The 25,286-nt window shown below is 53.0% G+C and overlaps 2 protein-coding genes across 4 annotated transcripts in view; one reads left to right on the forward strand and one right to left on the reverse strand.

Annotated features, from left to right (window-relative positions):
- On the forward strand, positions 1 to 24,543 carry MFSD4A (major facilitator superfamily domain containing 4A). 2 transcript variants are annotated; one of them, XR_009562765.1, is made up of 10 exons: positions 1 to 326; positions 8,416 to 8,614; positions 9,279 to 9,530; positions 12,556 to 12,718; positions 13,163 to 13,278; positions 14,348 to 14,521; positions 17,482 to 17,629; positions 18,712 to 19,376; positions 21,018 to 21,088; positions 22,399 to 22,466. XR_009562765.1 is itself a non-coding variant. In XM_030872786.3 (10 exons), exons 1-10 carry the CDS (start codon positions 97 to 99, stop codon positions 23,703 to 23,705), a joined length of 1,530 nt encoding a protein of 509 aa, XP_030728646.1. In that variant the 5' UTR covers positions 9 to 96; the 3' UTR covers positions 23,706 to 24,543. The 2 variants fall into 2 exon arrangements, 1 of the variants encoding a protein (XP_030728646.1); XM_030872786.3 differs by lacking the exon at positions 18,712 to 19,376 and adding an exon at positions 23,650 to 24,543 and having other exon boundaries at positions 9 to 326; positions 22,399 to 22,519.
- Positions 4,120 to 25,286, reverse strand: part of ELK4 (ETS transcription factor ELK4) — a 43,858-nt gene continuing 22,691 nt past the window's right edge. Inside the window, exon 5 of one of the 2 annotated variants that reach the window (XM_060293570.1) lies at positions 4,120 to 8,860. In XM_060293570.1, coding sequence (XP_060149553.1) covers positions 8,810 to 8,860 — 51 coding nt within the window. In that variant the 3' untranslated portion in view covers positions 4,120 to 8,809. Of the gene's footprint in view, positions 8,861 to 15,251; positions 15,298 to 25,286 lie in introns of those variants that run through there. The other variant, XM_060293572.1, reaches the window with a different exon arrangement.

Genomic DNA, 25,286 nt, shown 5'->3' on the forward strand with positions numbered 1-25,286 from the left:
CCCCGGCCCTGGCCTCCCCAGCCCTCCTGGCTCTCCCGCGGGCGAAGCGGCACTCGGCACCGCGCGCGCCCTGACCGGCAGCCGCCAGCCGGGACCATGGGCTGCGACGTCCGCGTGTCAGGGCTGCTCCGCCGCAACCTGCAGCCCACGCTCACCTACTGGAGCGTCTTCTTCAGCTTCGGCCTGTGCATCGCCTTCCTGGGGCCCACGCTGCTGGACCTGCGCTGCCAGACGCACAGCTCGCTGCCCCAGATCTCCTGGGTCTTCTTCTCGCAGCAGCTCTGCCTCCTGCTGGGCAGCGCCCTCGGGGGCGTCTTCAAGAGGACGTGAGTGCCCGGTCCGCGCGCCCGAGGGCCGCAGCCCCCCGACCCTTCCGACCCTTCCCACCACGCTCGTCTCTGCCCCCGCGGGGCTCGGGCCGCCGGTTGTCCCTGCCTTCTGGAAGGCAGCGACCACCCCTCCCCGCTACGCTAGCCATGCGCAGCCTTAGCTGGAGGGCTGCCTCCCTCCCCCACCCCAGCTCTCCCCGCAAAACTCTCTCTGGAGACTGAAGGTGACTTCTGGATTGTTTATTCGCCTTTGCTCGCCCCTGTGAGGGCATAGACTCAGCTCTCACCCCTCTTCTCCCGCCCACACCCCGAGGGAGAGGGGTGAGGCAGCTTGCAGAGGTGGGAGGGTCGCCCTCTTGCACGGCAGACCTGAGGTTTGTCTGCAGGCCCTGCTGCCGGGGGTGGGCGACAGAACTGGAAGTGAGGTGGCAGGAGAGGGAGTGTCACCTCAGGGGCCGTGCCCAGTGCCAGAGCTGGCTGCGGCTGGACAGAGTGCCCTGGGGTGTGCTCCACTCAGATCCTCAGCTCCAAATCAGCTGACACAGGGGGTCCCTTCCCCTGGGCGGCCACGGGGCAGGTGGGTCCTGTGTGGTCCTGCTCCTGAGGGAGCCAGGGTTCCTGCATGGGCCCCTGGAGGTGGCCCCCTTCTGCCTCTGAGACAAACAGGACCTTAGCACTTGGGTTCACGTAGGGGAGGCACAGGGTGACTCACCCATAGCTTAGTGAGGTGACACTCCAGCTCTGGTGCCAGGATCCCCCTCCGCTTTCCCCCACCCCATGTTACTCCTCCCTGGCCTCTGCCTGGCATGGCCCCCAGAGATGCCCCTTTGGATACCGTTGCAGAGCCTCAGTCTCCCGGCTCAAATTCGACAGGGCCACCTCCACAGAGCCCTTTGGAAAGGCAGTAGGATTCACTCTCCTAGTGCAACTGGGAGAGCAGACCCAAAGCAGGGGCTAGATGACTTGCAAGTCAGAGGCTGCTGGAGGTTTCCCTAGTCCTGGCTTCTGGCTGGGTGGTTTCCTGGACTGCATGGACTCAAGCGAGCAGACGCCTGGGAACAAAACCACAGTTGAAGCCTCTAGGGAGCCATTCTGCACCAAGGGCTCTGCCCTTTGGCTCACTGCTAGAGGTATCTGTGAGGTGGGTTTCCCCCTCCACCTCACTTCTGGAGCTGATGGAGAGGAGCATAGGTGTCTATACATATAGACCCCACATTAAGCCACCCAACTGACAAAGCATCAGTTAGGGAGTGATTATCCCCACTACCAAAATCCTCGTGGAAACCCAAGTGTCCTCTTGAGAAGCAAGTCTCCTTGTGTACGATAGTGTTTCTGTGGGTTTTGTACAGGATTGCATGCATAGGGGACTCCGAAAATCTTAAGAAAAAGCTCCAGATCCTTTCTAATTCTGCCTAGAGGTTTAATTAGAAATCAGTCAGGGTATTTTTCTGGTTTTGTTTTCAAGTATTTTGACTTACAAAAGCTCCCTTACCTGGAACTTTTTAGGAGCCTGTGTAGTGCAAAGAACAGGAAAGGGAATGAGGATCATTCTAAATGGCAGGTTGGCACGTCAGGCTTTGTGAAAACAGCAGAGATACACAACAAGCTGGACCAGCTCTTCCTTACTTGCTTTGTGCCTCCCTCAGGGCTCCTTACTCAACGAGGGGCTCTGAACAGGCAGTGGAAAGGGTCTTGCCTCAGGAAACTGGCTCACAGAAAAGAATGATCACGGTAGCAATAATAACTAGCTTTATTGAGTGTTTAGGCGATGCCAGGCACTGCTCTTACTTAGTACCTCACTTGTATCAATTCATTTAACCTTCACAGCAACCCTGCAGAGTAGTGCTATTGTCTCCATTTTGTGCAGAGGGAAGCTGAAGCACAAGGAGGTTGAGAAACTTGCCCCAGGTCACACAGCTATTAAGCTAGTGAGGATATGAACCCGCACATTTGTGTCTAGAACAAGATACTTTGGAAATCCCTCTTGCTTTTTCATAGTAGTCAGCTTCAGCTCTGAAGTGTACAAGTTATAACCCATACTCACCAGGCAAAGGCATGGCACGAGTATCCCTGTGTGTACTCATGGGCTGAGTATTCCTGAGCTGACACTCCTGGGAAGGAAACTATGGGCCTCTGGGGCTTCCGGCTGGGATCTGAGGGGTGGGAGTAGGGGGAGTAGTCCCATCAGTGGTTCAGGTTTCAATTCTGAACCTCAGTCCTCCCACCGAAAGACAAAATGTCTTAAAGAACCTCTTCCCTTGGTTAAGAGCAAAGTAGCCTTCAGTGGAAATAGAGGGACATCACGGGGGTGGCCTGTGTGTGGACAGGAGTCGTCACCAGCTAGGGCTGGACAGCTTATCGCAATCCTCCATCCCCCAAAGCAAACAGAACCTCCACCAGCCCTGAAACCAGCCTCTAAAGCTTGATTCCTCGGGGCTTCACAAGTTAAAATGCTAATACCACTGCTAGTGCTTTCAGCTTCCGTGATTACTGCTGGTGCAGCTAGTCTGGTACTGCGGGAGGAGGGTTGGTTTAACAAATAGGGACGGGAGGGCCAGCTGTTGCGCGGGAGTGGGGAGAATTGCAGGATGACACACACCAGGCAGAGGAGAGTCAGGGGAGCACTCTTTCTCTAGGGTTCCTGCTCAAGTCCTGCCTACTCCTTGGCCCAGACTGAGTTCCAGGGCTGAGCAGAGTTTCTGGATGCCTCCAAAGGGACACGCTTTAGAGGGACTGGGTGTAGAGAGCCTTGATGTTAGAGTGGGTGCAGAGGAGGGCAGGAGCCCTCCACTCAGGATGGGACCAGCTCTCGCTCTCTCTTCTGACATTGACAGAGATCTTGAAGGAGGCCACCACATGCAGGCCAAGAGGGAGCAGGGTGCAATTAGGGCCAGAAAAACGTGGACTAGACCTTCCTTAGAAAAACCTTGCTTATCGAGAGCAGGAAGCCTTTCAGAGAAGAGACAAACCCAAAGCCACCTGGTTGGCAGGGTGTATAGATATGTGCTTTGTCAGATAGGAAAGAGGAGGGGTATTTAGACAAAAGGTTAGGGTTTTGTTCCTGGTTTCATGGGGACCTGTTTAACCACCCTGGGCAGGTTGGGAGACCCCTTTATCTCAAAGGCATCAGGGCAGATAAATGGCTTTCAGAGTTTCCCCAGCCTTTTCCCAGCCTCACCTGGGCCTCTCCTCTGCACACATGCTCTTAAAGGAAGGCTTGAGTTATTCTCTTTGCTATATTAACTGTGTCTTTCTCTACCTTTCTTTTTTTCTCAATTTCCTGCAGCCCTGCCTTCCCAATGCCCACCTCTGACTCTCTCCTGCCCACTGCATAAAACCCAATCTCCATGCAGTGTTCCCCAGGCCACTATCTGACCTACTTCCCCAGGATGCTGGCCCCCTGTGGTTCTGGGATCACAATACAAAAGCCAGTTCCCTTCTCTGAGCCAGACCCGGGTTAGTCTCCCGTCTAGAAAGCGTCTGCCTCTCCCTCCAGCAGCTTGTCCACCTTTCAGCATGTAGCAAACGTGGGCTGAAGGTCTCCTAGGGGTCTAACACCAGACATGGTTCTTGCTTAAAAATCCATCTCTTCATGGGAGGTAGCATCTGACCCAGCAATTTCACTCCTAGGTATATTCCTCAAAGAACCGAAAACATGTCCACACAAAAACTTATACAGGGGCTTCCCTGGTGGCGCAGTGGTTGAGAGTCCGCCTGCTGATGCAGGGGACACGGGATCGTGCCCCGGTCTGGGAAGATCCCACATGCCGCGGAGCGGCTGGACCCGTAAGCCATGGCCGCTGAGCCTGCGCGTCCGGAGCCTGTGCTCCACGACGGGAGAGGCCCGCGTACCACAAAAACAAACAAAAAAACCTTATACATAAATGTTCATAGCAGCATTATTCATAATAGCCAAAAAGTGGAAACAAACCAAATGTTCATCAACGGATGGATGGACAAACAAAATGTGGTCTCTCCACACAATGGAATATTATTCAGCCATAAAAACGAATGAAGTACTGACTCATGCTATAACATGGGTAAACCTTGACAATGTTATGCTAAGTGAAAGAAGCCATTCACAAAAGACCACATACTGTTATGGTGTCATTTATGTGAAAGGTCAGAGTAGGAAAATCTATAGAGGTAGAAAGTAGATGAGTAGTTTCCTAGGGCTGAGGGTGGGGTGCAGAGAGGAATGGGGAGTGACTGCTAATGGGGAAGGGATTTCTTTTGGGGGTGATGTAAATGCTCTAAATTTAGATTGTGGTGATGAGTTCATAACTCTGAATATACTAAAAAAAACCCATTGAGTTGTACACTTTGAATAGATTAATTTTATGGTATATAAATTCTATTTCATTTTTTTTAATTAAAAAAATCTCAAAACTCATCCCACCCTTTAATTCACTCATTTAACAATCATCTCTTGAGCCAGACCCTGTTTTGGGGGTGAATATGACACAGGTCCCTACTCTAATGGAGCCTACATTCTGAAGGATCATTTTAGTGAAATGAAGGAAATAAGGCGGGGTAAGGATAGAGAGTTACAGAGTTGGGGGTTACTTTAGCTCAGTGGTCAGGGAAGGCCTCTCTGAGCTGACACCTGAATGACAGGAGAGAGCCATGCAAGCAAAGAACGTGGGGAGAGGTGTTCCAGGCAGACACTGGAACTGCAAGTTTAACCAGTGTGTAAGGAGCACTCCCTGTGGGTCCAGCACCCATTGAGCCAGGGAACATCGTCATGCAAGGGTGCTCCCCTGATCTGAGTCTAACAGGGATCCCCCCAAAGACAGGCTTCCTTGCTCCTCCTTCTGGGTCCCCCAGCCTTAACAAAGGGTGTCAAACAAGCTGGGGTGTCAGTGTGGGGGGACCCAGTTAGAGGGGGACCTTTCCGCCTGCCCCTCCCTCAGTCTGTCACCCCTTCCCTCTCGCCCTGGCTTGCGCTGCAGTCTCCAGCCTGCCCTCACTCCCAGGGGGTGTCCTGTCCTCTGGTTCCTGTCCCGGGCCCCGCTCCTCTCTTGGGAGACTGCCGGACCCTTTTGGGGTAGAGGGGAGCTGGGGATGCCTCTGACCCCTCCTGGTTCTGCATTCTGCCCCTTTCCCTGGTCCTTCAGGGAAGGAGATTATCCAGGGTGGACAGGGGGAATCCCTTGAGGTAAAAATGTGAGGAGCATGTGAGTGCCGCCCTGGGGTCGCTCACCCCGGTGGCATGGGGCTGGCCCTCAGCAGCATTATTCCCCACCCCTGGGCAGCAGAGGGCTGGACAGCTGGCTGACATCTTACTGTTTTGCTCAAGCCCTTCCCCTGCTTTGGAGCCTAGCAGCCCCTCCTATTATCACAGAACCAGGAAGGCCAGAGCAGGCACCCATGGCAGGACAAGGTGATCACGTGTGCCCTCTGGGTAAGGCAGAGCACCGGGGCTGACAGGTCCGCAGTGTGCTCAAGGTCACACAGCCTGCTGGTGGGGCAGGCACCTGGCTCCCTGCTCTCCCTTGCCCGTTTGCACCTTCCGTGTGGAGCCGTTAATAATAACTAACACACCATTGTAAAGCAATTATACTCCAGTAAAGATGAAAAAAAAAAAAAGTAACCTGGACGTTTCTCAGGCTTCCTGAGGAAGGGTTCCCTAGACTGTCTTGGGGGAGTGGGGCCCTTCCTCTCATTGGCCTGAATTAACGTCAGAACCCAGGGCCAGGGGAGGGACGTTCCACGACACCGCGCTGGCCTTTTCCTGGATTGGGAGTCAGAAACTGGGTCCCCACTCAGCATTACTCGCTCTCTTCCCTGTCTGGGCCGGCTTCCTGATCTCTTCCTGATCCACTGGGGGGGCTCATGTTCTAGTGGCTACAGCTGTTTGCCATTGCTTCCTAAGACCAAGGCTCTGAAGAATCTGGCCTCGTGCTCCCTGGCTGCTCCCCTCTCCAGCTTGGCTGGGTCCGTGGCCCAGCATCAGCCTTTTTACACACACACGCACGTGCACACTCCTCCATGGGAAAGCAGCATGGCATAGGGAACAGCAAGTCAGAAGCCCTGGGTTTGGGTCAAGGATCTGTCTGCTACTTTCTTAGCCCTTCTCAGCCTCAGTTTACTCGTGGGTCACACGAGGCACAATTGCAAGGTCTACCTCACAGCGTTGTCACGTACACCAAATGTCTTGGACCCTGTAAACAAGTGTTCGTTGTTTTCGTGTACCCTGTAATGTTAGTTCTCCTTTCTTTTCCCACACCTTCCCACAGCTCTTGCCTATCTCAGTTCACTGACCCCAGGTCCCGTGCCCTCAGGACTGTGCTACAGGACTGGTTAACCACTGTCATCCAGGTTTTTCAGGGCAATAATGATAATGTATTAATTCTTCAAGAGAGCATTTTTGTACCTGGGGTGTCGGTGCTTTACCGCCAAGTGGTGAGTGAGGTTGTGGCAGTGTCAGGCCCATGTAGCAGCTCAGTGGGGGGAACACTTGAGGGAGATGGGGACCCTCTTGCTATCCCTGAAGTCAGGCCACCCAGGAGGCTGCCTAGTCGATCTTGTGCAGGGAAAGGAAGGGGAAAGAGAGAGCTATTCTGAGAGGCCTGTCGATTGTATCAGCCTGCAGAGGTGTGGGCATCACCTCTGTGCCAGCACCAATGAGACAGGCCACCAGGTAGCAGGAAGCAGAAGCGCCATGAAGCTTGGTGAGCAGTCCAGGCTGTCGGTGCTGGAGGCCGGCAGAGCAGGGACGCTTGGGGAGCGGGAAGGGGGTGCTGGGAGGGACCTGAACAGCCCTCTCCACAACACGAACCTCTTGTTCTCCTTCCAGTGGCCGGGGTGAAGTGAGTCTCCCCTGCCCCCTCACACACAGCTCTGAGCTGGGAACAGACAGGGGTCATGATTGGTAATCTCCAATCAGCAGATCAGCCTGGAAACAAGAAAATGAGAAAATAAAGAACTGCTGCTACCAGCAGAGCCCTTCTCATAAAGGATTTCATCAAAGATGGGGCGAGATGAAAAGCTGAGAGCCAACAGGGTCAGAGGCAAGAACCTCTGGGAAAAGACAGACTGGGGGGTCTCTTGGGGCCTCTCCCTTTTCCTCGGTGAGCTGGAAACTCAGGTCTTCTTGTCACAGAAATACCAACACTCCCACCTCCACAGCTCCAGGTCCGGCAGCCAGACGGAGGCACCTGGGGCTGTCTACCTTCTCATAATCTGAGACACTTTCCTCTACAACCTCTCCCTTCCAGAAGCTGCCTGCTGCCCACTCTCCTTCCCCCCACGTTAGCCTTTCAGACTGGCCCCGGAAAATACGAGGCTTCCTTCCTTTCTCCGAGAGTCTGCTTACTGGGCGGAGTGGACCCGAGAGACCGGACAGAGCCTTAGGCCTCCACCCATGTGTTCACTCATCCATTCACTCCCTCAGCCTGCTGCTGTGGGCTCCTCTGGGGAAGGTCACCACTCAGACACCTCTCAGTGGGGCCTCCCTTCTGGACACTTGCCAGGCACAGAGTCCAACAGCTCTGCCCATAGAGGGGTCACCAGTTTCCCCAAATACCTCGGCTGTGGGCTTCGGTTCGGGCAGCTCAGGCCTGGTGCCTGCAGAGGGCCTTGGCGTGTTCCGTTCCTGTGTGGGGAGGGCAGTGCAGCCCGGCTCAGCAGCTCTCCCCGGCCCCCCTCCAGGCTCACGCATGTGGCACGGCTCCCTGGAGGCGCTCAAAGCCATTCCCCTCACACCTTCCGTGAGAGAGATGGATATAGCTTTGCATATAATTGTTTATAAGCAAACAATCTAAAGTTTAAGTAAATGATACAAATTCACTTCTGAGTCCAAAATTAGCAGTTACGCTTTGTGAAGTGTCCATTAACACAGTTCTCACAGGCACCCCGTGTGGTAGGGATTGTTATCTGGGCAGACTCCAGACATCTTGCCCACGACCCGTAGCTAACAAGTGACAGAGCTTCTGCCACAGCTCCCTTTGCCCTTGGACCAGAGGCGCGGGGAAGCGTCTCGGCTTCCCTGGGGGCCACCCAGTGAGTGGAGGATGGGGTGGGGGGGGTCTTCCTTCGAAGGGCTCCGGCCCCCCTCCACTGACCACACCCTCCGCTACTGCAGCCTGGCCCAGTCGTTATGGGCCCTCTTCACCTCTTCTCTGGCCATCTCCCTGGTGTTCGCCGCCATCCCCTTCTGCCGAGACGTGAAGGTGCTGGCCTCAGTCATGGCGCTGGCGGGCCTGGCCATGGGCTGCATCGACACCGTGGCCAACATGCAGCTGGTGAGGATCTACCAGAAGGACTCGGCGGTCTTCCTCCAGGTGAGCCCCCAGCAGGCGTGGGGCTGGGGGCGGGCAGGGCACAGGGGAGCTCCCTCAGCCCTCTCCCTCGGGCCAGGCATCTCCTCCCCGAGACCAGGACGGTGACCCAGAGAGAGTAGCAGGGTCGAGTTCAGTGTGACCGCTTCCAGCTGGACCATACTGGGCCGTTATCTCTGGACTGAGGTCTCTTCATCTCTAAAATGGAGTGATGATCCTGGCCTGCAGGTGGTCAGAGGAATCTAAGTGCTAATGAGAAAAGGTTCTTTGTAAGTTGGAAAGGGCGTGATGGAAGGACTTGGTGTTTTCTCTCATCTCCTCCTCTCCCTGTGTTTCTTCTTCCTTCCTTCTCCCAGTTACCCAGGATTCCAGTCCAGCCCTTCCCTTTATTAAGCCCCCTTCCCTTTGGGGTGTTAACTGGTGGATGCTAACTTGGGAACAGCCCCCAGCTGGTGGTTAAGCTTTGGGAAAGAAGAGAGAGGGAGGGCTTGGCCACTGTCACCAAGTTATCCCAGGCAGGAAGGTGGTGACAGGAGCTTCACTCCTCACCTCTCTTGCCTCCCACCCTACTGCTCCCAGACAGGGGCTCCCCAGATGGGACACAAGGTGGGGGGCAGGCAAAGCCTGAGCCATGCCTCCACCCACCCCGATTCTCTTCCCTTCCCAGGTTCTCCATTTCTTTGTGGGCTTTGGTGCACTGCTGAGCCCCCTTATCGCTGACCCCTTTCTGTCTGAGGCCAACTGCTTGCCTACCAATAGAACAGCCAACGCCACCTCCGGCAGCCACCTGCTCCATGCCTCCAGGGTCCTGGCCCACCACCATACTGGGGCCCAGCCTTGGTCCAACCAGACGCTGACCCCACAGGACGGGGCAGGGGCCCGCGTGTCCTACGCCTTCTGGATCATGGCCCTGATCAATGTGAGTGCCACTGGGGCAGGGCTGGGTGGGGACTAGTGGACAGTCACCCATACCAGTCCATACCAGCTCCCAGTACAGATTCTTCTGTTTCTGAGAAACGTACTAGGGCTGAGATATGCCTTCAGGAAGGCAAGAAGAGGGGAGGACTGACCCCCGGGGATTCATCTGAACACAGGGGGTTGCAGGAGATCACCTCTAAGGTCCTTCAGTTGTGACATCCTGGGATTGCGATTCTCAAGGGAGATGAAACAGTGAGCAGGTTTAGTGCAGTGAGACCAGGGTCAACTTCCAAGTCATCAGAGGTTCCCTGGGGAACCAGCTCTTTTCCTCCAAGGCCAGATGATGTAGACCCTGGGACAGAGCACTGCCGGACATACCAGGCTCTTCTCCAGGGTCCTCAGTCACTGGTGGGATTCTCCTGTGCCTGCTGTGAGGTGGGCCCCCGTGGAGGCTGGAGGATAGACAAGATGACCTCCAAGGGACCCTGCCTGCCAAGGCTGCCCTGGTGGGAGCAGAACAGGGAGACCACGTCACTGTGTCTGGGTCAGATACCAAGGCCCTCTGCACCCCAGCTCTCATCCTCCCCTGCTAAGTCAGGACTGACTCTGGTCTCTGGCTGGAAACCTCCTCTGGTGCCCTGCGGCCCAAGTTAGCCCAGGCTGGGGCCAGAGGGAGAGGTGGGACACGCTGCCCGCCAGCTCCTCCCCGCTTGGGAAGAATGGTCGTGAACACCAGGGGTGCGCACTGGGGTGAGGCGTATTGCAGGTGGCCATCCACCTGGCTACGGGATGGAGGTGTCACATGGCTTGTCACCCCAACTTGGAGTCTGTCTTTGCTCTAGGCAGACTTGTTACCTAGCCCTCCTGAGGCAGGAAGGCTGGGCCTCAGGGTGATGCTCTACACGTAGCATCGAAAGAGGCCGTTGAGGGCACCCAGTCCCACTTCAACAGCAGGGCAGGGGTGTCACACCATCACTGGCTCGAGGGCCTGATGAGGGGCTAGTAAGAGGCTTGGCCAGGCTGGAACCCTGACCCCCAGCACAAGCCCCGAACAGCTGCCCTATAGTCACTGCTCATTTTCCCTTCTCTTTTGTAACTTTCCCTGTACGAGATTCTTCACTGGGGGCTCTGAAAGACATACCCCTCTCCCTCTGCTCCTTTTCCTTTCTGCCCATGCCCATCATTGTTTTGGAAACAATGCGGCTTTGGGCCTGTGCCCTCCACAGGGGACCTACGAAGGCAAAGAGCACTGTCCGTACAATGTCAAGGCTGAGACTCTGGGACCAGGAAGCCGGAAGGTCCAGGCAGCTTAAGCGTGAGGTCTGCCTTCTCTTGCCCCATGGGGTGCAGAGTGGAGGCACTTTGTTTGCTGCAGGATTTCCGGACTTTTTCCATTGGTTTGTGTCTGAAGATAAACAGCCCACCCCAGAAGAGAATGGGCTGTGCATGCACGTGGGCAAACACATTCACACAGGCCAGCCCACCTGGCATTCTCTGACTTTTAAGGTAGAGCCCACCTTCCCCGAATGGGCTTCTTATAAAGATCCGGTGTGTTCCTGCCAGCAACGTCAGCCCATCCTCTGTGAAGTCCTTCCTGCCACCCACCTCCCTGGAGAGCCCAACCTGCGTGAGCACACCTCTTTTACAGCTGTTTCCCCTTGGCCTTCCCCCAGGCATTCTGCTACCACAGGCCTCTTCGTGTGGGTTTCCTGTTTCTCCCATCAGACTGGAGGGAGGGCTTCACCTCCCTCATCAGACCCAGGACTCCTGAGGGCAGGGGTTGTCCTGTCCATTCAGACCAGATTTATGGCTCTAATGCTGCTGGGGTGTGTCTGACTTATTTATAAGTGGAGGGAGGCTCCCAAGGTGCCCACAGGGAGGTGTCAGCACAGGGGTGGCATTCAGGTGACTTGGGAAAATGTCTATGCGAGCCAGCCTTCCTCCGGGCGATGGGGAGGCTTCCCCAGGGCAGCACTAGGCAGGGGCTGGCAGCCCCCTGATGTCCGTCTACCAGGCCAGCTTCGCCTGCGAGCCCAGAGGAGCCCATTAGCCCCTGGGACACTTCCGCAGTTCCCTGGGCTTCCTCTCTTTCTGAAGCAAAAGGAGCTGGGATGAAGTTGCAGCAGGAAGGGCAGAGGTTAGACTTGATGAAGAGCTCCCTGGCAGCGAGGTGGTTAGACACAGGCAAGGCACCTGAGGGAGGTGGTGAAGGCTTCTCCGGGCAACCTCAGGAACAGGAGACATTTCCCATTACTCTGGGGAGTTCATAAAACTGAAGCGGCTTAACATAAATATCAGTGAACATGACACTGGGCTCTGCATGTGTGTTGCTCACAGCATGCATTTTTCAATCCAAGGAGTCCCTGTCTCTGTTTTCCCTGAGGAGAGCCTCTGTACCTTCCTAAGGTATAACATCACCCAGAACAGCCCCTGACATGGAGATGGCACTGGTCAGAATCAGGTTGCCCGGGCGCCAGTCTAGCGCTGCCTCAAGTCAGCTGTGTGACCGTCTCTTCCAGTTGTAACAGTTTTGACTAAGTAATAACTTTAAGCCTCAGTTGCCCCACCTGGAAAATGGGGTTAATGATTTTCCCCCAGCACGTTTTACAGAACTGTGATGAACAAAAGCCAAACTTCTTTGTAAAGCATCACACGCTCTACCAGCATGAATGAGTGTGAGGGGCCCTGCTCCAGCCCTGCTCAGGACAAGGGTGTTAGAAAGGAGTTTAGCACCTCCTGTGCCAGCAGAGGCCCGGTGTGAGTCCAAGCTTTGCATGTGACAAGTACATGTCTTTTCAGGGAAATGACTGTGGTTAAAGTCGGGCAGCAATTACACCAAGCCTGCCCAGGTGTAATTGCACCTGGCTGCATTTCCCAGGTGGGCACCCTGGGAAAAGAGCTGTCTTCTCCCAGGACTGTGCAGACATTCGCCACACAGCCATGTGGAGGTGTATGCAGCAGGCCAGGCACGGGAAATGGGGACCCTCACGGGAACAGGGCTCTCCTGACCCTCTGCCCACCCCCAGCTCCCGGTGCCCATGGCTGTGCTGTATCTGCTGTCCAAAGAGCGGCTGCTGACCTGCTGCCCTCAGAGGAGGCCCCTACTCCTGTCTGCAGATGAGCTCACCCTGGAGACGCAGCCTCCTGAGAAGGAAGACACTTCCTCGCTGCCCCCTAAGTTTCACCCAGGTGGGGGCTCTAATGAACTCTCAGGCTCATGGCCCCATACCGAGGCTTCCCTGGTAAGCCCTCCCACCCAGAGGGAGAATATAGATCAAGGTGAGAATGGTTGGGGAAGAACCCTTGGCACTGCTGGTCTCGGGAGGCAGGAGATGGAACAAACTGGCCAAGAGGATGAGGAAGGCAGACTTCCGGCTCCAGCCTGCATTCTACCTAACCCCTCCTGTGTGACCCTGGGCGAGTTACCTGACCTCTCTGAGCCTTGCTTCCAACAGCACTGTGAGATGGACAGGGGCTGTTCCTAATAGACAGTTGGAAGCTGGAGAAGGTGGGAGGCAGTAAGTGGTCTCCCCTCTGCCAGGGCTCTCCTGACCGCCGGCCACCGTCCCTGGGTGCGCAGAGGAAGGGAGCAGGAGCTGAGACCTGTCCCTGCTCTTCTCGTATGTCATCCAGGGCACGAGGACCTGTTCCGCTGCTGCCAGAGGAAGAACTTCAAAGGAGTCCCTTCTTCTTTCTTCGCCATCCACATCACAGCCGCCCTGGTCCTGTTCATGACCGACGGCTTGACGGTGAGCCTGCCCTCAGACGGTGTCCCTTATTGGGCACCCCCTTGCGCCCCCTGAGCCTCAAGTCTGGGGATGGTAAGAGAAAGGAGGAACGTCAAGGTTTCCTAGAGACCTCACCTGTACTACAGTGGGCCCCAAAATTTAAACCAAGCATAAGTCCCTGGGGAGAGTCTCTCCAGAATTGAATACAGCCCCTTGGAACTGTGGTCTCCTGTCTCATTCAGTTGTTTTTATTTTCATGAACTCTGTGGATAGGGGCCTCTGGTTTGTTACTGAGTGTAGGCTCCCCACATTTTTTAAAGGGGCAGTGCCCTCTTCCCCCAGGTAGAGGTCATGCCATATAAACTCTAGGGCACTCTGCTTCCTGGAATACATTCGAAGCCTGGGCTTCTCAAGCCATGTGGTAAACAAACTACAGGTGGGATCTGGGCCCAGCTATTCGGTCCACTCGTGACCTCTGTTACTCTGTTCAGTGCCTTTCTCCAGGAATCTCTAAGGATTAGGACAGGTTTGAATGGCTGATTGATTAACTGGTTGCCATATGAGGGACTCTCCAAAGAAAAGGCCCTAAAAACCTAGATGACCTGGTGGAAAGTACTCGTGACGGTACTGGTTGACTTCCAACTCTCAGTGTGACCTTGGGCAATTCACTTCCCTCTGCCCTCTCATCTGTAAAATGAGATGCCTAGACACACCTTTTTTTCAGCTGTAGCACCCTTCCTTCAACAAAAAACCTTCTGTGGAATCCTCATAAATAAGGCATGTAGTGGAACTCTGCTCTGGTTGAAGGGGGAGCAGAGCCTGCATGACCAGACCCTTCGGGACTCCCGTGGGGACCCAGAGACACCTTCCTGGATCCCCTAGCTCCTGCAGGCACCGTCCGTAAGCTGTGGTGCCCAGGTTCCACTCTCAGCTCAGGCCTGTGTGTGCCGCGTGGTCTCGGCTCCAAGCCCACCCCTAAGCCTCTGGCAGCAGGACCAATCCCTGCCGGCCCACACCACACCTGCCCCAGCTAGGCCTCCTCTGCGGGGGTATGCTGCAGGTGTGCTCAGCAGGACCTGTCTCCCCACAGGGGGCATACTCCGCCTTTGTGTACAGCTATGCAGTAGAGAAACCGCTGTCTGTGGGACACAAGGTGGCCGGTTACCTCCCCAGCCTCTTCTGGGGCTTCATCACTCTGGGTCGGCTCATCTCCATTCCCATCTCCTCAAGAGTGAAGCCAGCTACCATGGTTTTCGTCAATGTGGTAAGTGGCCTCCTTTCACTTTTTGGAGACCCAGAAGAACCATTCACTCCTGGCCCTAGCACTGCCCCAGGACATTTGTTCGGAACTGGACTCTGACAGCAGGGGAGAAATGTAGAAGTAGAGGGAGGAGAGGAGAGGAGAGAGATGCTGGTGGGGAAGGGATGGAAATCCAAGGGGTGGAGCCTATTCGTGCGATCTTGGAAAAGTCCTTTGCTCGCTGTGGGCCTCTGATTTTGCACCCATGGAAGAAAGGGGCTGTAGGAGACGATCAGTGCTGTGTCTGGAGCAGATCCCAGCTGACAGCCTGCAAGGAGTAGAGAGAAGCAGGTGCTGGCCTTGATCCTCCCTTGTTCACCTTGGTGCCCAGCTGGTCAGAGCCCTATGGCCAGTGGAGGGCAGGGATCCCTTGGCCTTCAGAATCACCATCTCTGGGCTGGGGCCTGGGAATTTACATCTTGCAGCTCTCCCAGATGATTCTTTTTTTTTTTTTTTTTTTTTTGGTGGTACGTGGGCCTCTCACTGCTGTGGCCTCTCCCGTTGCGGAGCACAGGCTCCGGACGTGCAGGCTCAGCGGCCATGGCTCACGGGCCCAGCCGCTCCGCAGCATGTGGGATCTTCCCGGATCGGGTCACGAACCCGTGTCCCCTGCATCGGCAGGCAGACTCTCAACCACTGCGCCACCAGGGAAGCCCTCCCAGATGATTCTTAAGTAGCCAGACTGGCATATAGGATGGCCTTCAAGGAACTGGTCTTCTCCGGAGGCAGGAGGTCTGGGCCTGAGAAGTGGGTTAAGACTTTTACCCTCATGTGTGTCCATGCCACCATCTATGACAAAGAGGTCCAGATTACAGATTCCTGTAAGGTTGCCTAGCCCAACCTCCGACCAGGGATTGAATCACCTCTGTAATATCCCTTCCAAAGGGTCCACAGTCTGTCTAAACACCCCCGAGTGACTGGAAACTCGCCACCTTTCCAGGAAGTCCAATCCACTGTCGGAAAGTACTTCCTTGAATTGAGTTTCTAGTGGAGAGAAGGTTGGGAACTATGTAGAGGCCACAGAGGTCAAAGATCATGAGCCCCAAGAAAGGCCCTTGGATTTGGCCTTGTGCTCGTTGATGACTTTCAAGAAAGAAATTTCTGTTCAGTGTAGATGGGAGGTGGGGGGAGGGGGTAGAAGCCAAACTCAGGAGGTTGAGGGTGGGAATCCCCTGGCAGTGCAGTGGTTCTACTGCAGGGGGCACGGGTTTGATCCCTGGTGGGTTCGATCCCTGGTGGCCTGGGAACTAGGATCCCGCAAGCCGCACAGGGGAAGCCAAAAAAAAAAAAAAAAAAGAGGTTGAGGGTAAGAAGGAAGTGGAGGTGTGAGAATTGCAAATACGTCTGTGAAGGGAGTCTTGCTTGACAGGAGTCAGGTGGTATGAGCGTGTTTGTAGGCAGAGGAGAAAGGCAGGAAGCCTGTAAGGCGGAGGCCTGTGAGGTTAGCACGTCAGAGAGTAAGTGAATGAAGAAGGCCAGGGGAGAGGGGACGGGGTCGAAGGACAGAGGCGAAGGAAGGGCTAAGCTTAGTAAGAAGAGGGCCCCTGTTCTGTGGAGCTGGGGTGATGGTGACGTGATGCGGGCAGAAAGACTCCTGAGGTCCGTGAGGTGGAGAAGAGTGAGGGTACAGGGGCTGCTGGTGGCCAGACTCTCTAGCACACGAGGCCAGCTGCTTAGAGAGAAGACAGTGGGCATGACTCTGGGTTGGTGAGAAAAGGAAGTCTGAAGCCTCCACATGAGTTAGGCACTGATGATAAACTCACCCGGGGTGCTGGTTTCTAAAAAGGAAAATCAGATTTCTGGGTCCAGCTCAGACTTGGTGAATCAGAATGTCCAGGGGAGGGGGCTAGCAATCTCTATATTCAACAAACACTCTAGGGGGTTCGTGTCATCAAGCAAGTTTGGGAAAACATTATCCTAGAGCAAGTGATTCCCACATACATGAGACCCACTGGAGGTGCTTTTGGAATATACAGATTCCTGGGCCCCTACCCCAGAGATTCTGATTCGGGGAGCAGGGGGAAGTGTGGAGGGGAACCTGGGTGCCTGAATTGTTTTAAAGCTTTTCAGGTACTTTTCGTGGGCAGCCTGTTGGGACCACAGCTGAACAGCCCTGAGCAAGCTCCCAGATGCTGCAGCTGCCATGTCTCGAATTCACTGCAACTTCTTCCCAGATTCCGCTCATTTTAAAATTAAGGGTCACTCTGCTCTTGATGTTCTCCTGGATCTCAACAATCACTTACTGGTTAATGAGTACACACGTGGGTGGGGGGGCCCTGCGGGGAACGGCTGGGGTGCTGAGTTCTATAGGATGAGGTCTCTGCCTTTAAGGAGCTTACAGTTGGCTAGGGAAGAAGATGGGCAGGGGAGAGGGAACGTGTGTGTCCCGGTGCAGAGGTGAGGATGAGGGTCTGGTAGGGAGGTGAGAAGCAGGCTGACAGCCAGTCTGCGCCACCGACTGAGGAGGGGGCCACGCCGAGTGGGAGCAGAGTTGGTTGGCAGAGTTGCTAATTCGCCCTTGGCATCCTCAGTCTTCTGTCATGCAGGCTAACATAAAAGAGTTAGGTGTTTTTAAAACTTCCCAAGTCTAGAGATTTTCCGGGCGACGCTTCAAACCTTTGTTTGTAAGGTCGGAGCGGAGTAGGAGCTAAGCGTTTCTAAGGCATGCGCGGTAGGCTGTTTGCGAGATGTCTGGCTGGGCTCCCCTCCCCCCTTTCTCCTATTCTCAGGGTTTCCTTGGCCGACACCAACTGGGGAAGGTGCAGTTCCCACATATTCCACAGGGGAGCGCACGGGTCACACAGCGCTGCCCCTGCGGCTGGAGAGGAACTTTTCAAGTCTGCAGACGGACTGCTGGTTTTCCTTTCTCCATGACCAGCCAGCTTTTCCCTAATTTCTCATCGCCTTCGTCTCCGCCATGACAGGTCGGCGTGGTGGTGACGTTCCTGGTGCTTCTTGTTTTCTCCTACAATGTCGTCTTCCTGTTCGTGGGAACAGCCAGTCTGGGCCTGTTCCTCAGCAGCACCTTTCCCAGCATGCTGGCCTACACTGAGGACATCCTGCAGTACAAAGGTGAGCCGGCGCGCCCAAGAGCGAAGAGGCACTCCCTCGGGCCGGGCGCTGCTTCCTCCCCGCAAGCCCCTCTTCCTGGGGTCTTCCAGCTACAAGGTCCCTGCCCCACCTCCTCACAGAAGTGAAGGCTCCCCTCCTGACTCTGGGGGCAACAGGCTTGTTCTGGCCCACGTGCCCCCCCCCCATTCAACGTTATACCGGATCATGTGATTTCAGACCACAGAGAAACAGTAAGCATCTCTTTCCCATTTTCTTTTTCCCGGTAGCGGTGTCTACAGACCCACAGCTGGCATCTTGTGTAACACCCATGTGCTGGAAATAACAAGTTCAAAGAAAAGCAGAGTTGCACAGGAAAAATTATAGCATAGGAAAGGGGTTTTATAACTTAGCAGTAAAGGACCTCTGTGTTTTGTTGTTGTTGTGGGTTTTGTTCGAAACAGAGGAGTAGAACAATGACTCCACACCTGATTGAGGGTTGTGCCTGATGTCGGAAACCTCTGATTCCCTCAACTAGTCTCCTTCCCTTTCCGTAGCCTCCCAAGGGCGTATAGCAAAGATCTTTTTTTAAAATAAGTTAATTAAAAATAATTGTTTTGAACATTTAACGTTACCCTCAGAAGTAATCAGAGGTGCCCTAGAGTGTTGGAAAACCAGCACTAAAGATGAGTGATTTCTCTAGAGCAGAAGTGGGGGCCGTTGGTGTAGGGGGTTGCGGGGGGCGCCAGGCAGGGTCAGAGCAATGAGAGCTACATCCCGCTCATCTGCTGAGTTGATCCTGAGACCTGGGTCCTTGAAATCAAAGGATAATCCCCAAACTTCAAACGAGTAAAGGAAGTAATGAAGTAATGTTGGTATCACCTGTCACATAGTATATCCCACAGAGGTTGAAGTGATTCACAAATGTTAGAGTTTAATAAGAAGAAGAATGTTATGTTGGTTGGTTCTGCTGCAAATGATCACTCAAATCCGTCCTCTTCTTTTCTCACCATCCCGGCCTTAGTTCAACCACTTAACCTGTTTGGATTAGTTAAGGGTGCCCAGCTTTTCGTAATTTCTAATCACTCCCATCCCTGCCTTGGCAGGTCTTGGCTTGTCTCCTGGCCTTCAGATTTGCCTCCATCAGTGGTTCTCACTGCTGGTTCCACATTAAAATCACCTGGAGCCTTTGTAACAAAGCCCAGTGCCTGGGCTTCATCTCCACGAAGTCTGATGTAACTGGTCCAGAGCTGCTGAGTGATGGTAACGTGTAGCCAGGGTGAGGAACACTTACTGGGCCGTCCTCTACACGGCTCCAGAGGGATTGCTTGGAAACACAGAGCTGCTCACAGCCTTCACATCTTCTGTGGAGCGCTTTTCCTTTCTCCAGCCTTCTCCCTCCCTGCTTCCCCTGAGAGCCCGCATTCTAGCCATGTTGAATTACTTGCTATTCCCTGATAGCACAAAACCCATTCTGTATCTCCACACTTTGGCACAAAGCGAACCCTCTGCCTGGAATGCCCTCTCTCTTCTGTCCCACCTTCTCATCTGCCTGTTCAAGTCCCTCCCCTTTCACCCCCTCTGGGAAGCTTCTCTGACCCCACTGGGAAGGTGTGCCCCGCTCCTTTGTACCTGCCTCTCCTGTTTGTCCCACCTCAAGGCTTTTCTACCTATGTTATCTGCGTCCTCTCCTTGACAACACGCTCCCTGAATGCACCAGCAAGGGACAAGGGCAAGAGCATGGGCTTTGAGGTCATCAGCAGATCTGAAGGTCAGTCCTGTCTCCACACCTTCTGGCTTTGTGACCTTGTGCAGGTCAATTTCCTTCCCCTTTCTGAGCCTCAGTTTTCTTATGTGCAAAATTGGGATGCAAACACCTTCCTGTGAGGATGGTTTTGTGCACTAGAGCAAATGTAAAGCTCTTGACTTAGCAGCGTAACTGGCTCACAGGTGCTCAGTATATACGTTAACTCTTATTATTCATCTGAGTACCCTCAGTGTTTAGCACAGTACCTGATGCACAGCAGGTACTGAAAGGTTTTTGAACGTATGAGTGGAATAGACAGTGGGTACTGCTGACCAGTGTTGAATCTAGAGATAGCTTCATGGAGGGGAGGGAACATGAACTGCCCCAGGGTTTGGAAAGTCAGAGGAAAAAGGAAAGGCATTCTGGGGAAGGATGGGGTGGGGGGCAGTGAACAGGGTGAGAGCAAAGGCACAGACAGGTATAAATGTAAGTGAGGAACTTGAAGGACAGAGGAGACAATGGCGATCTCTGATTCAAACAACACTAAATGTCTACCGTACGTTGGCCACTGTGCTAATATTAAGCAGTGGTATATGCCACTGAACTAAAATTCAAGGCACATCCTCTCTCATGGGCTTCCAGCCTGTAGAGGGAGGCTGCCTGGTAAACAGGTGGGAGGTGGGTGAGGCACGTGAGAGTAGAGTGCAGGGGGCTGAGGGAGCACAGAGGAGGAGCTAATCCAGGTTCAAGGATGGGGGCTGGGGGGAGAAGATTATGATGGAAAGCTCAACTTAAAAGATGAACAGGAGTTTTCCAGACAGAGGAAGAGGAGGAATGTTCAGGAGGGGGTGAAGGCATGTATGAGAAGCTGGCGGTGAGAGTGTGTGCAGGGTCGGGAAACGGAAGAGAGTTTCTCCTGACTGGAGGGTAGATTGTGAGCAGATACTGTGACAGTCTGAGCTCTCAACGGGGGCAGATTATAGAGGGCCCTGCAAACCACATTAAAGCATTTGGACCTGATCCTGATGGCAGCGCTGAAGGGTTTAAGCGGAGAACTGGCCAGCGCTCTGCTGAGCGCTCACGTGTGTCTTGCGTCAGAGTTATCCACACAGCAACCCTGCGAAAGAGGTGTTGTCATGCCCATTTTACCGAAGGAAACCAGGGCCTAGAGAATGGGAAGGACTTGCCTAAGGTCCCATGCTAGTAGGTGATGTAGCGGGCTTGGAACCCAAGTCTGACTCTGAAGCTCGGGCTCCGAAGGTCTGTGCCATGTTGCCGGATTGACCAGAGGTGTGGCTGGTCAGCACGATGCCAGGGCAGTGAGGACACTAGCCTGCCTGGCAGAGGAGGTCAGGAAATCTTTCTGGAAAGGTAATTGGCATTCCGATTGGGAAGGGCCCTGAATGCCAGGCTAAGCAACTTGGAGTTTACGCTGGAGACAATCGTGAGCAATTGAAGGTTTCAGAACAAGGAAGGGATATAATGACAAGCGGGACCTAAGCAAAGTTCAGAGCTAAAGTCTGAGAGATCTCAGGGATCCAAAGTAGTCCTCTTAGGCAGCTGTACCACTTTCCAGATGCTTCCCGGAAACAACCTGGATTATGCCAGCTGACTTCTGTCTCCTTAACTTGCTGTTACTAAGCCAGATCCTTCTCTTTTGGTTAGGCTGTGCGACCACAGTGCTGGTAACAGGGGCAGGCGTTGGTGAGATGGCCCTCCAGATGCTGGTTGGCTCGGTATGTGGGGAAACTCGGGGTGGGGGGAGTAATCAGGGAGCGCCCCTCCAGGCAGGTGAGAAGATGTGGCCAGCCCCCGTCTGAACCTAGGCTGTCCCTTCCCTGAGCCTCCCACACAGCAAGCGGGAGCCCCACTCTGTCTCTGTCACCTGTTTCCGTTTCCGAGCCACCCTTGGAAGCTGAGCCTCCAAATGTGGGACCTGGAGATGTAAAGGGATGCTAGGGATTGTCCAAAGCAAACACAGGCCACGTCTGGGAGCAGGGCCAGAGGGCCCCGTGGGAATGTTTAGCTCTCAGAGCCTGGGATGGGTTTGGGCTGCAGGCAGAGTTCCTTTCCATCCCTCTCAATCCACCACTCCCTGCCCCACCTCTCCTCGCCTCTGGCCACCCTACAAAGGGCCCAGCTTTCCTGCCTGACTCCTGCCCTGATCAAGGGCCCAACTCACCCAGTTCTCTTCAAACATACCCACGTTTCATTTGTTCATCAGGAAAAAAAAAATCCACCTACTTTTTATGGAAGACAGTAATGAAGATATTGTTATGCTTCCTTTTGCAAAGGAGGATACTGAAACTCAGAGAGATTAAGCAACTTGCCTTCAGTCACACCTGTAATAACCAACAGAGATGACGTCCATACTTATGTCTTTCAGTCTCCAAAATCCCTCTAATCACTACTCAATTCTCCTTCCCTTTTGTCCTGCTGGACAGGAGGAAGAGCTACATCTTACACTACCCTCTGCATTGAAATGATGTGATGTCATTTGCTTCAGTGTAATCTAGTGCAGGGAAGAAGAGGTACAGAGGGGTACAGAGGAAACATACTAATTACTAAAGTTGGTGATGGGTCCATGGGAATTCCATATGCCACTTGAGTATATGTTTTAAATTTTCATAATAAAAGGATGTATATACACACACACACACACACATATATCATAATAAAAGGATATGTAGATATATCTCTCTCCTCTGCAGAGTTCTGATCAGGGCTTGGGGGTATAGAAACAGCTAATATGATTGGAGTTTTAAGGAAGATACAGAGATTTTCAAAGGTTCCAGGACACAGAGCTGAAAGGGACTGCAGGGGTCACTGGGTCCAACCTCTGCCATACAGCAGGATTTCTGCCACCTCCAGAAACATAACCTTGAAACAAGGCCAAGATGTCCCTCCTACCAGTGTTTCTGTCTGTTAGCATGCTGGGCCAGAACTTGACTGAAAAACCTGCTGAGGCCCGAGAAGGCTGCTTCCTCCAATACATCTTTCTGTGAGGTTTTGATGGCCTGTTTCTCTGTGTTTTCCCCTTTGGCAGGTATTCCAGGCTCGGGGCAGCTATAGTTTCCTGGTCTGTGGCGTGATCTTTGGTGGCTTGGCTTTTACCTTCTATATCTTGCTCCTGTTTTTCCACAGGATGCACCCTGGACTCTCATCAGGTAAGGAAAGAATCTGTTTCTACACAAGAGGAGGAAAACAGAGCAGGGGGGCACGTGAGAGACGCTGTGGATCTTAGCACGCCACAAATGCTGTTCTGTTCCAAGTAAAATGCAAGGAAATGTTTATTTTTCTACAGCTTCCTTTTCCCCTCTTCCTGCTTTGCCCTGCGATTGTCTGTGCTGGGCTCTCAGGGCAAGAGGGAACGGGATAGGCTGACTCATGGTTTCTCCATCAGGAGAGGGGCATGGTCTGTGAACTGGCTTCCTGCATCCCACCAGACCAGGGGACCATGGGCCAAGAATCGCATTCCAGCCTGTGCTGAGCACGGAGAGGCAGAGCCTGCCTCCTTGGCTGGAACTCGGCCCAGCAGCCTAATTGGCCATTTCTTTGCAGTTTGGGACTTGACTCGAGTCCAAATCTCTTTTTTCAAAAAGAAGTCCTTCAGGCCAAGTGGCAAAGAAAAGCTCCTTCAGGGCAGAGACACCTCCTAAGAATAGTCTCGCTCCTGGAGACCCCAGGCAGGGGGAGTCCCAAAGCTGTTTTCATAACCCTGAGCCCTCACCTGCCTTTCCGCCCAGAGCTCTCAAAGTCCCAGCAACTGAACCAGCTGTCCACACAGCCAGTTCTTAAGGCAGAAACCTTCTCCTCTTCATAGAAAGTAAAATACCAATCACAAAAAGACTGCAGGGTCAGGCATCCATGGTCCTGTCTCGCAGTAGGTGATCATACACTCCCTTTAAACATCAGCGTGGGCCCCCCGGTCAGCACACACTACATCCTTGTGCCTGAGGTGGCAGGTACCAGAGTTGTTCAGTCCAGCACTCGGCACAGGGCCTTCAGTTAGGCCACCGTTCAAGAAAGCTCTGATGAATATCCAATGAGTAACACTTCATGAGTTCCCTGTTCACGGGAGACAAAAAAAACCCCACCATATTCCCCAAGCCCTAGACACTAGTCTCAGCAAACTGTCTCCACCGACTAGTCTGCCAGAACTAGTAGGTCTGACTTTCCACTCGGCCTCCTAATGTGAACCGTTGAATGGCAGAGAAACAAAGAGTAAGCTGTCGGGATGAATAAGGGCTAGTTAATCAGAACTGCTCAAACATGCTACCTGTTTTTTCTCTTGTAGTTCCTACCCAGGACAAAGCACTTGGAATGGAAAGCCTGGAGTGCTACCAGAGGTAAAACTGAGATGAAGGAGGCTGGCGAAGACTTCCGGCCTCTTGCGCACCAGCTCAGGTCAAAGGGCTGAAGAAAGCTGGGGTGGCAGCGGAGGCAACCTCTCGACGCCTTGGTTCCGATCTTCTCTAATACTCGGTTGGGTAGAAGAAATTAAATTGAGTTCTGGTACCTGGGTCCTCCCTGGGCAAATCATTAGATGTTTACCTGGCTATTCAAGTTACTCTCCTCTTCCCTGGCTCAGACTTTTGGTAAGAGCGGGCTAGGATACCCAGCTGGGAAGGAAGAAGACAGCTAGATGCTTCACTCCACTGGCCGCCTCCTTCATGGACCACACCCTGGGTTTGAAGATGACTCTTGGTTGAAGTTTGAAAAAATAAGTTGAAATTATAAAGAGCGATGATCATTGCTATATGTAGATAGACTTTAAATTAATCAAAACAAATCCCAAGTTATTCCCTGGCATGCTCAAAGGATTTATGTGCTTTTCCTTATTATAGTCCGAAGGCCCTCCAACTCCTGCTGCTGCTGTCAGTAGTTTGTCTGTCATCTAAAACATCGAAAGGAAAAGTTGAATCTTGCTACCTTTGGGGCACTTCAGTGGTATGCTGGGCTAGCTCATACCAGCTTATAAAAGCCAATTGTTAAGTATTCATTTTGAGAGCTGGTTGTTAAACCCAGCCATTATTTAAAATTAAATTAGAGAAACTTATTACCTTCGTTTTTAATGTAATTTAACTATACTCAAAACTCATCACTTCCTAACTTTTTTATACCTATGCTCTTGAAGTTATTTATTGTGCCTGCAGGGTAGAAATATTATATAAAGGTATGCTTCCGTGTATGTCTTTCCAACTCCACTTTCAGTGATAATATGTTAGCGGCTTGAGATCAGCCATGGTGGGAGTATTTACACCACAGAAATTGGCAAAAGCTAGAAATCATGGCTTTATTGTCCCCTTGGAGAGCCATCTGATAAACATTTACCAGCATACCACTGCTAATCATCAATGCTAATTGGTCCAGAAGTTGTCTGGGAGAATGGGATAGAGTTTCTGCTTTTACTGACATTGAATGGCTTATAAAAGGTATAGAAACAGCATGAAGAATTTCTCAAAAATAGCTAATTTAAACTTTACGTCTTCTATAGGGAAAAAAACTCTTTATATCACGTCAGAATTTTCTTTAACATAAAGCTGGACGACTGACCAATTCGAGCTGTGCAGTATACTGAAAGCAGTGTCTGTCAGGGAGTATCAGCTCCTGTCCAGATCAAATCCTGTAGTAATACAGAGACAGGATGCAAACTCAGCCAACTTGGAGCAGTTAAGAGTGCTGAGACTTCTGTAAGTAGTGAAATGGCTGTTACAGTGGCTGTTTGTGTGTTAGTTTACCAGCACTTTCTCTGTGTAAATACAAATGTACATGTATAAATATAAAATAAGTGGATCGTGGTTCTCAATAACCTGTCCAAGTGGAGCAGTTCACATGCCCCACACCAAAGGCTTATCCTGGAACCATCGGCATTGTCATGTTAGCCAGCTCCATCTGCCATCAACATGGTGTCACAGTGAGAATCTGGCTATA

This window comes from Globicephala melas, chromosome 1 (genome assembly GCF_963455315.2).
Source record: "Globicephala melas chromosome 1, mGloMel1.2, whole genome shotgun sequence".
Classification (NCBI taxonomy): domain Eukaryota; kingdom Metazoa; phylum Chordata; class Mammalia; order Artiodactyla; family Delphinidae; genus Globicephala; species Globicephala melas.

Excerpts from the sequence above, each read along its gene's own strand:
- MFSD4A (XM_030872786.3), top strand. The coding sequence starts at position 97 with ATGGGCTGCGACGTCCGCGTGTCAGGGCTGCTCCGCCGCAACCTGCAG. Across the intron at positions 21,089-22,398 it reads TCCAGATGCTGGTTGGCTCG|GTATTCCAGGCTCGGGGCAG; the intron begins GTATGTGGGGAA and ends CCCCTTTGGCAG. Across the intron at positions 22,520-23,649 it reads GCACCCTGGACTCTCATCAG|TTCCTACCCAGGACAAAGCA; the intron begins GTAAGGAAAGAA and ends TTTCTCTTGTAG.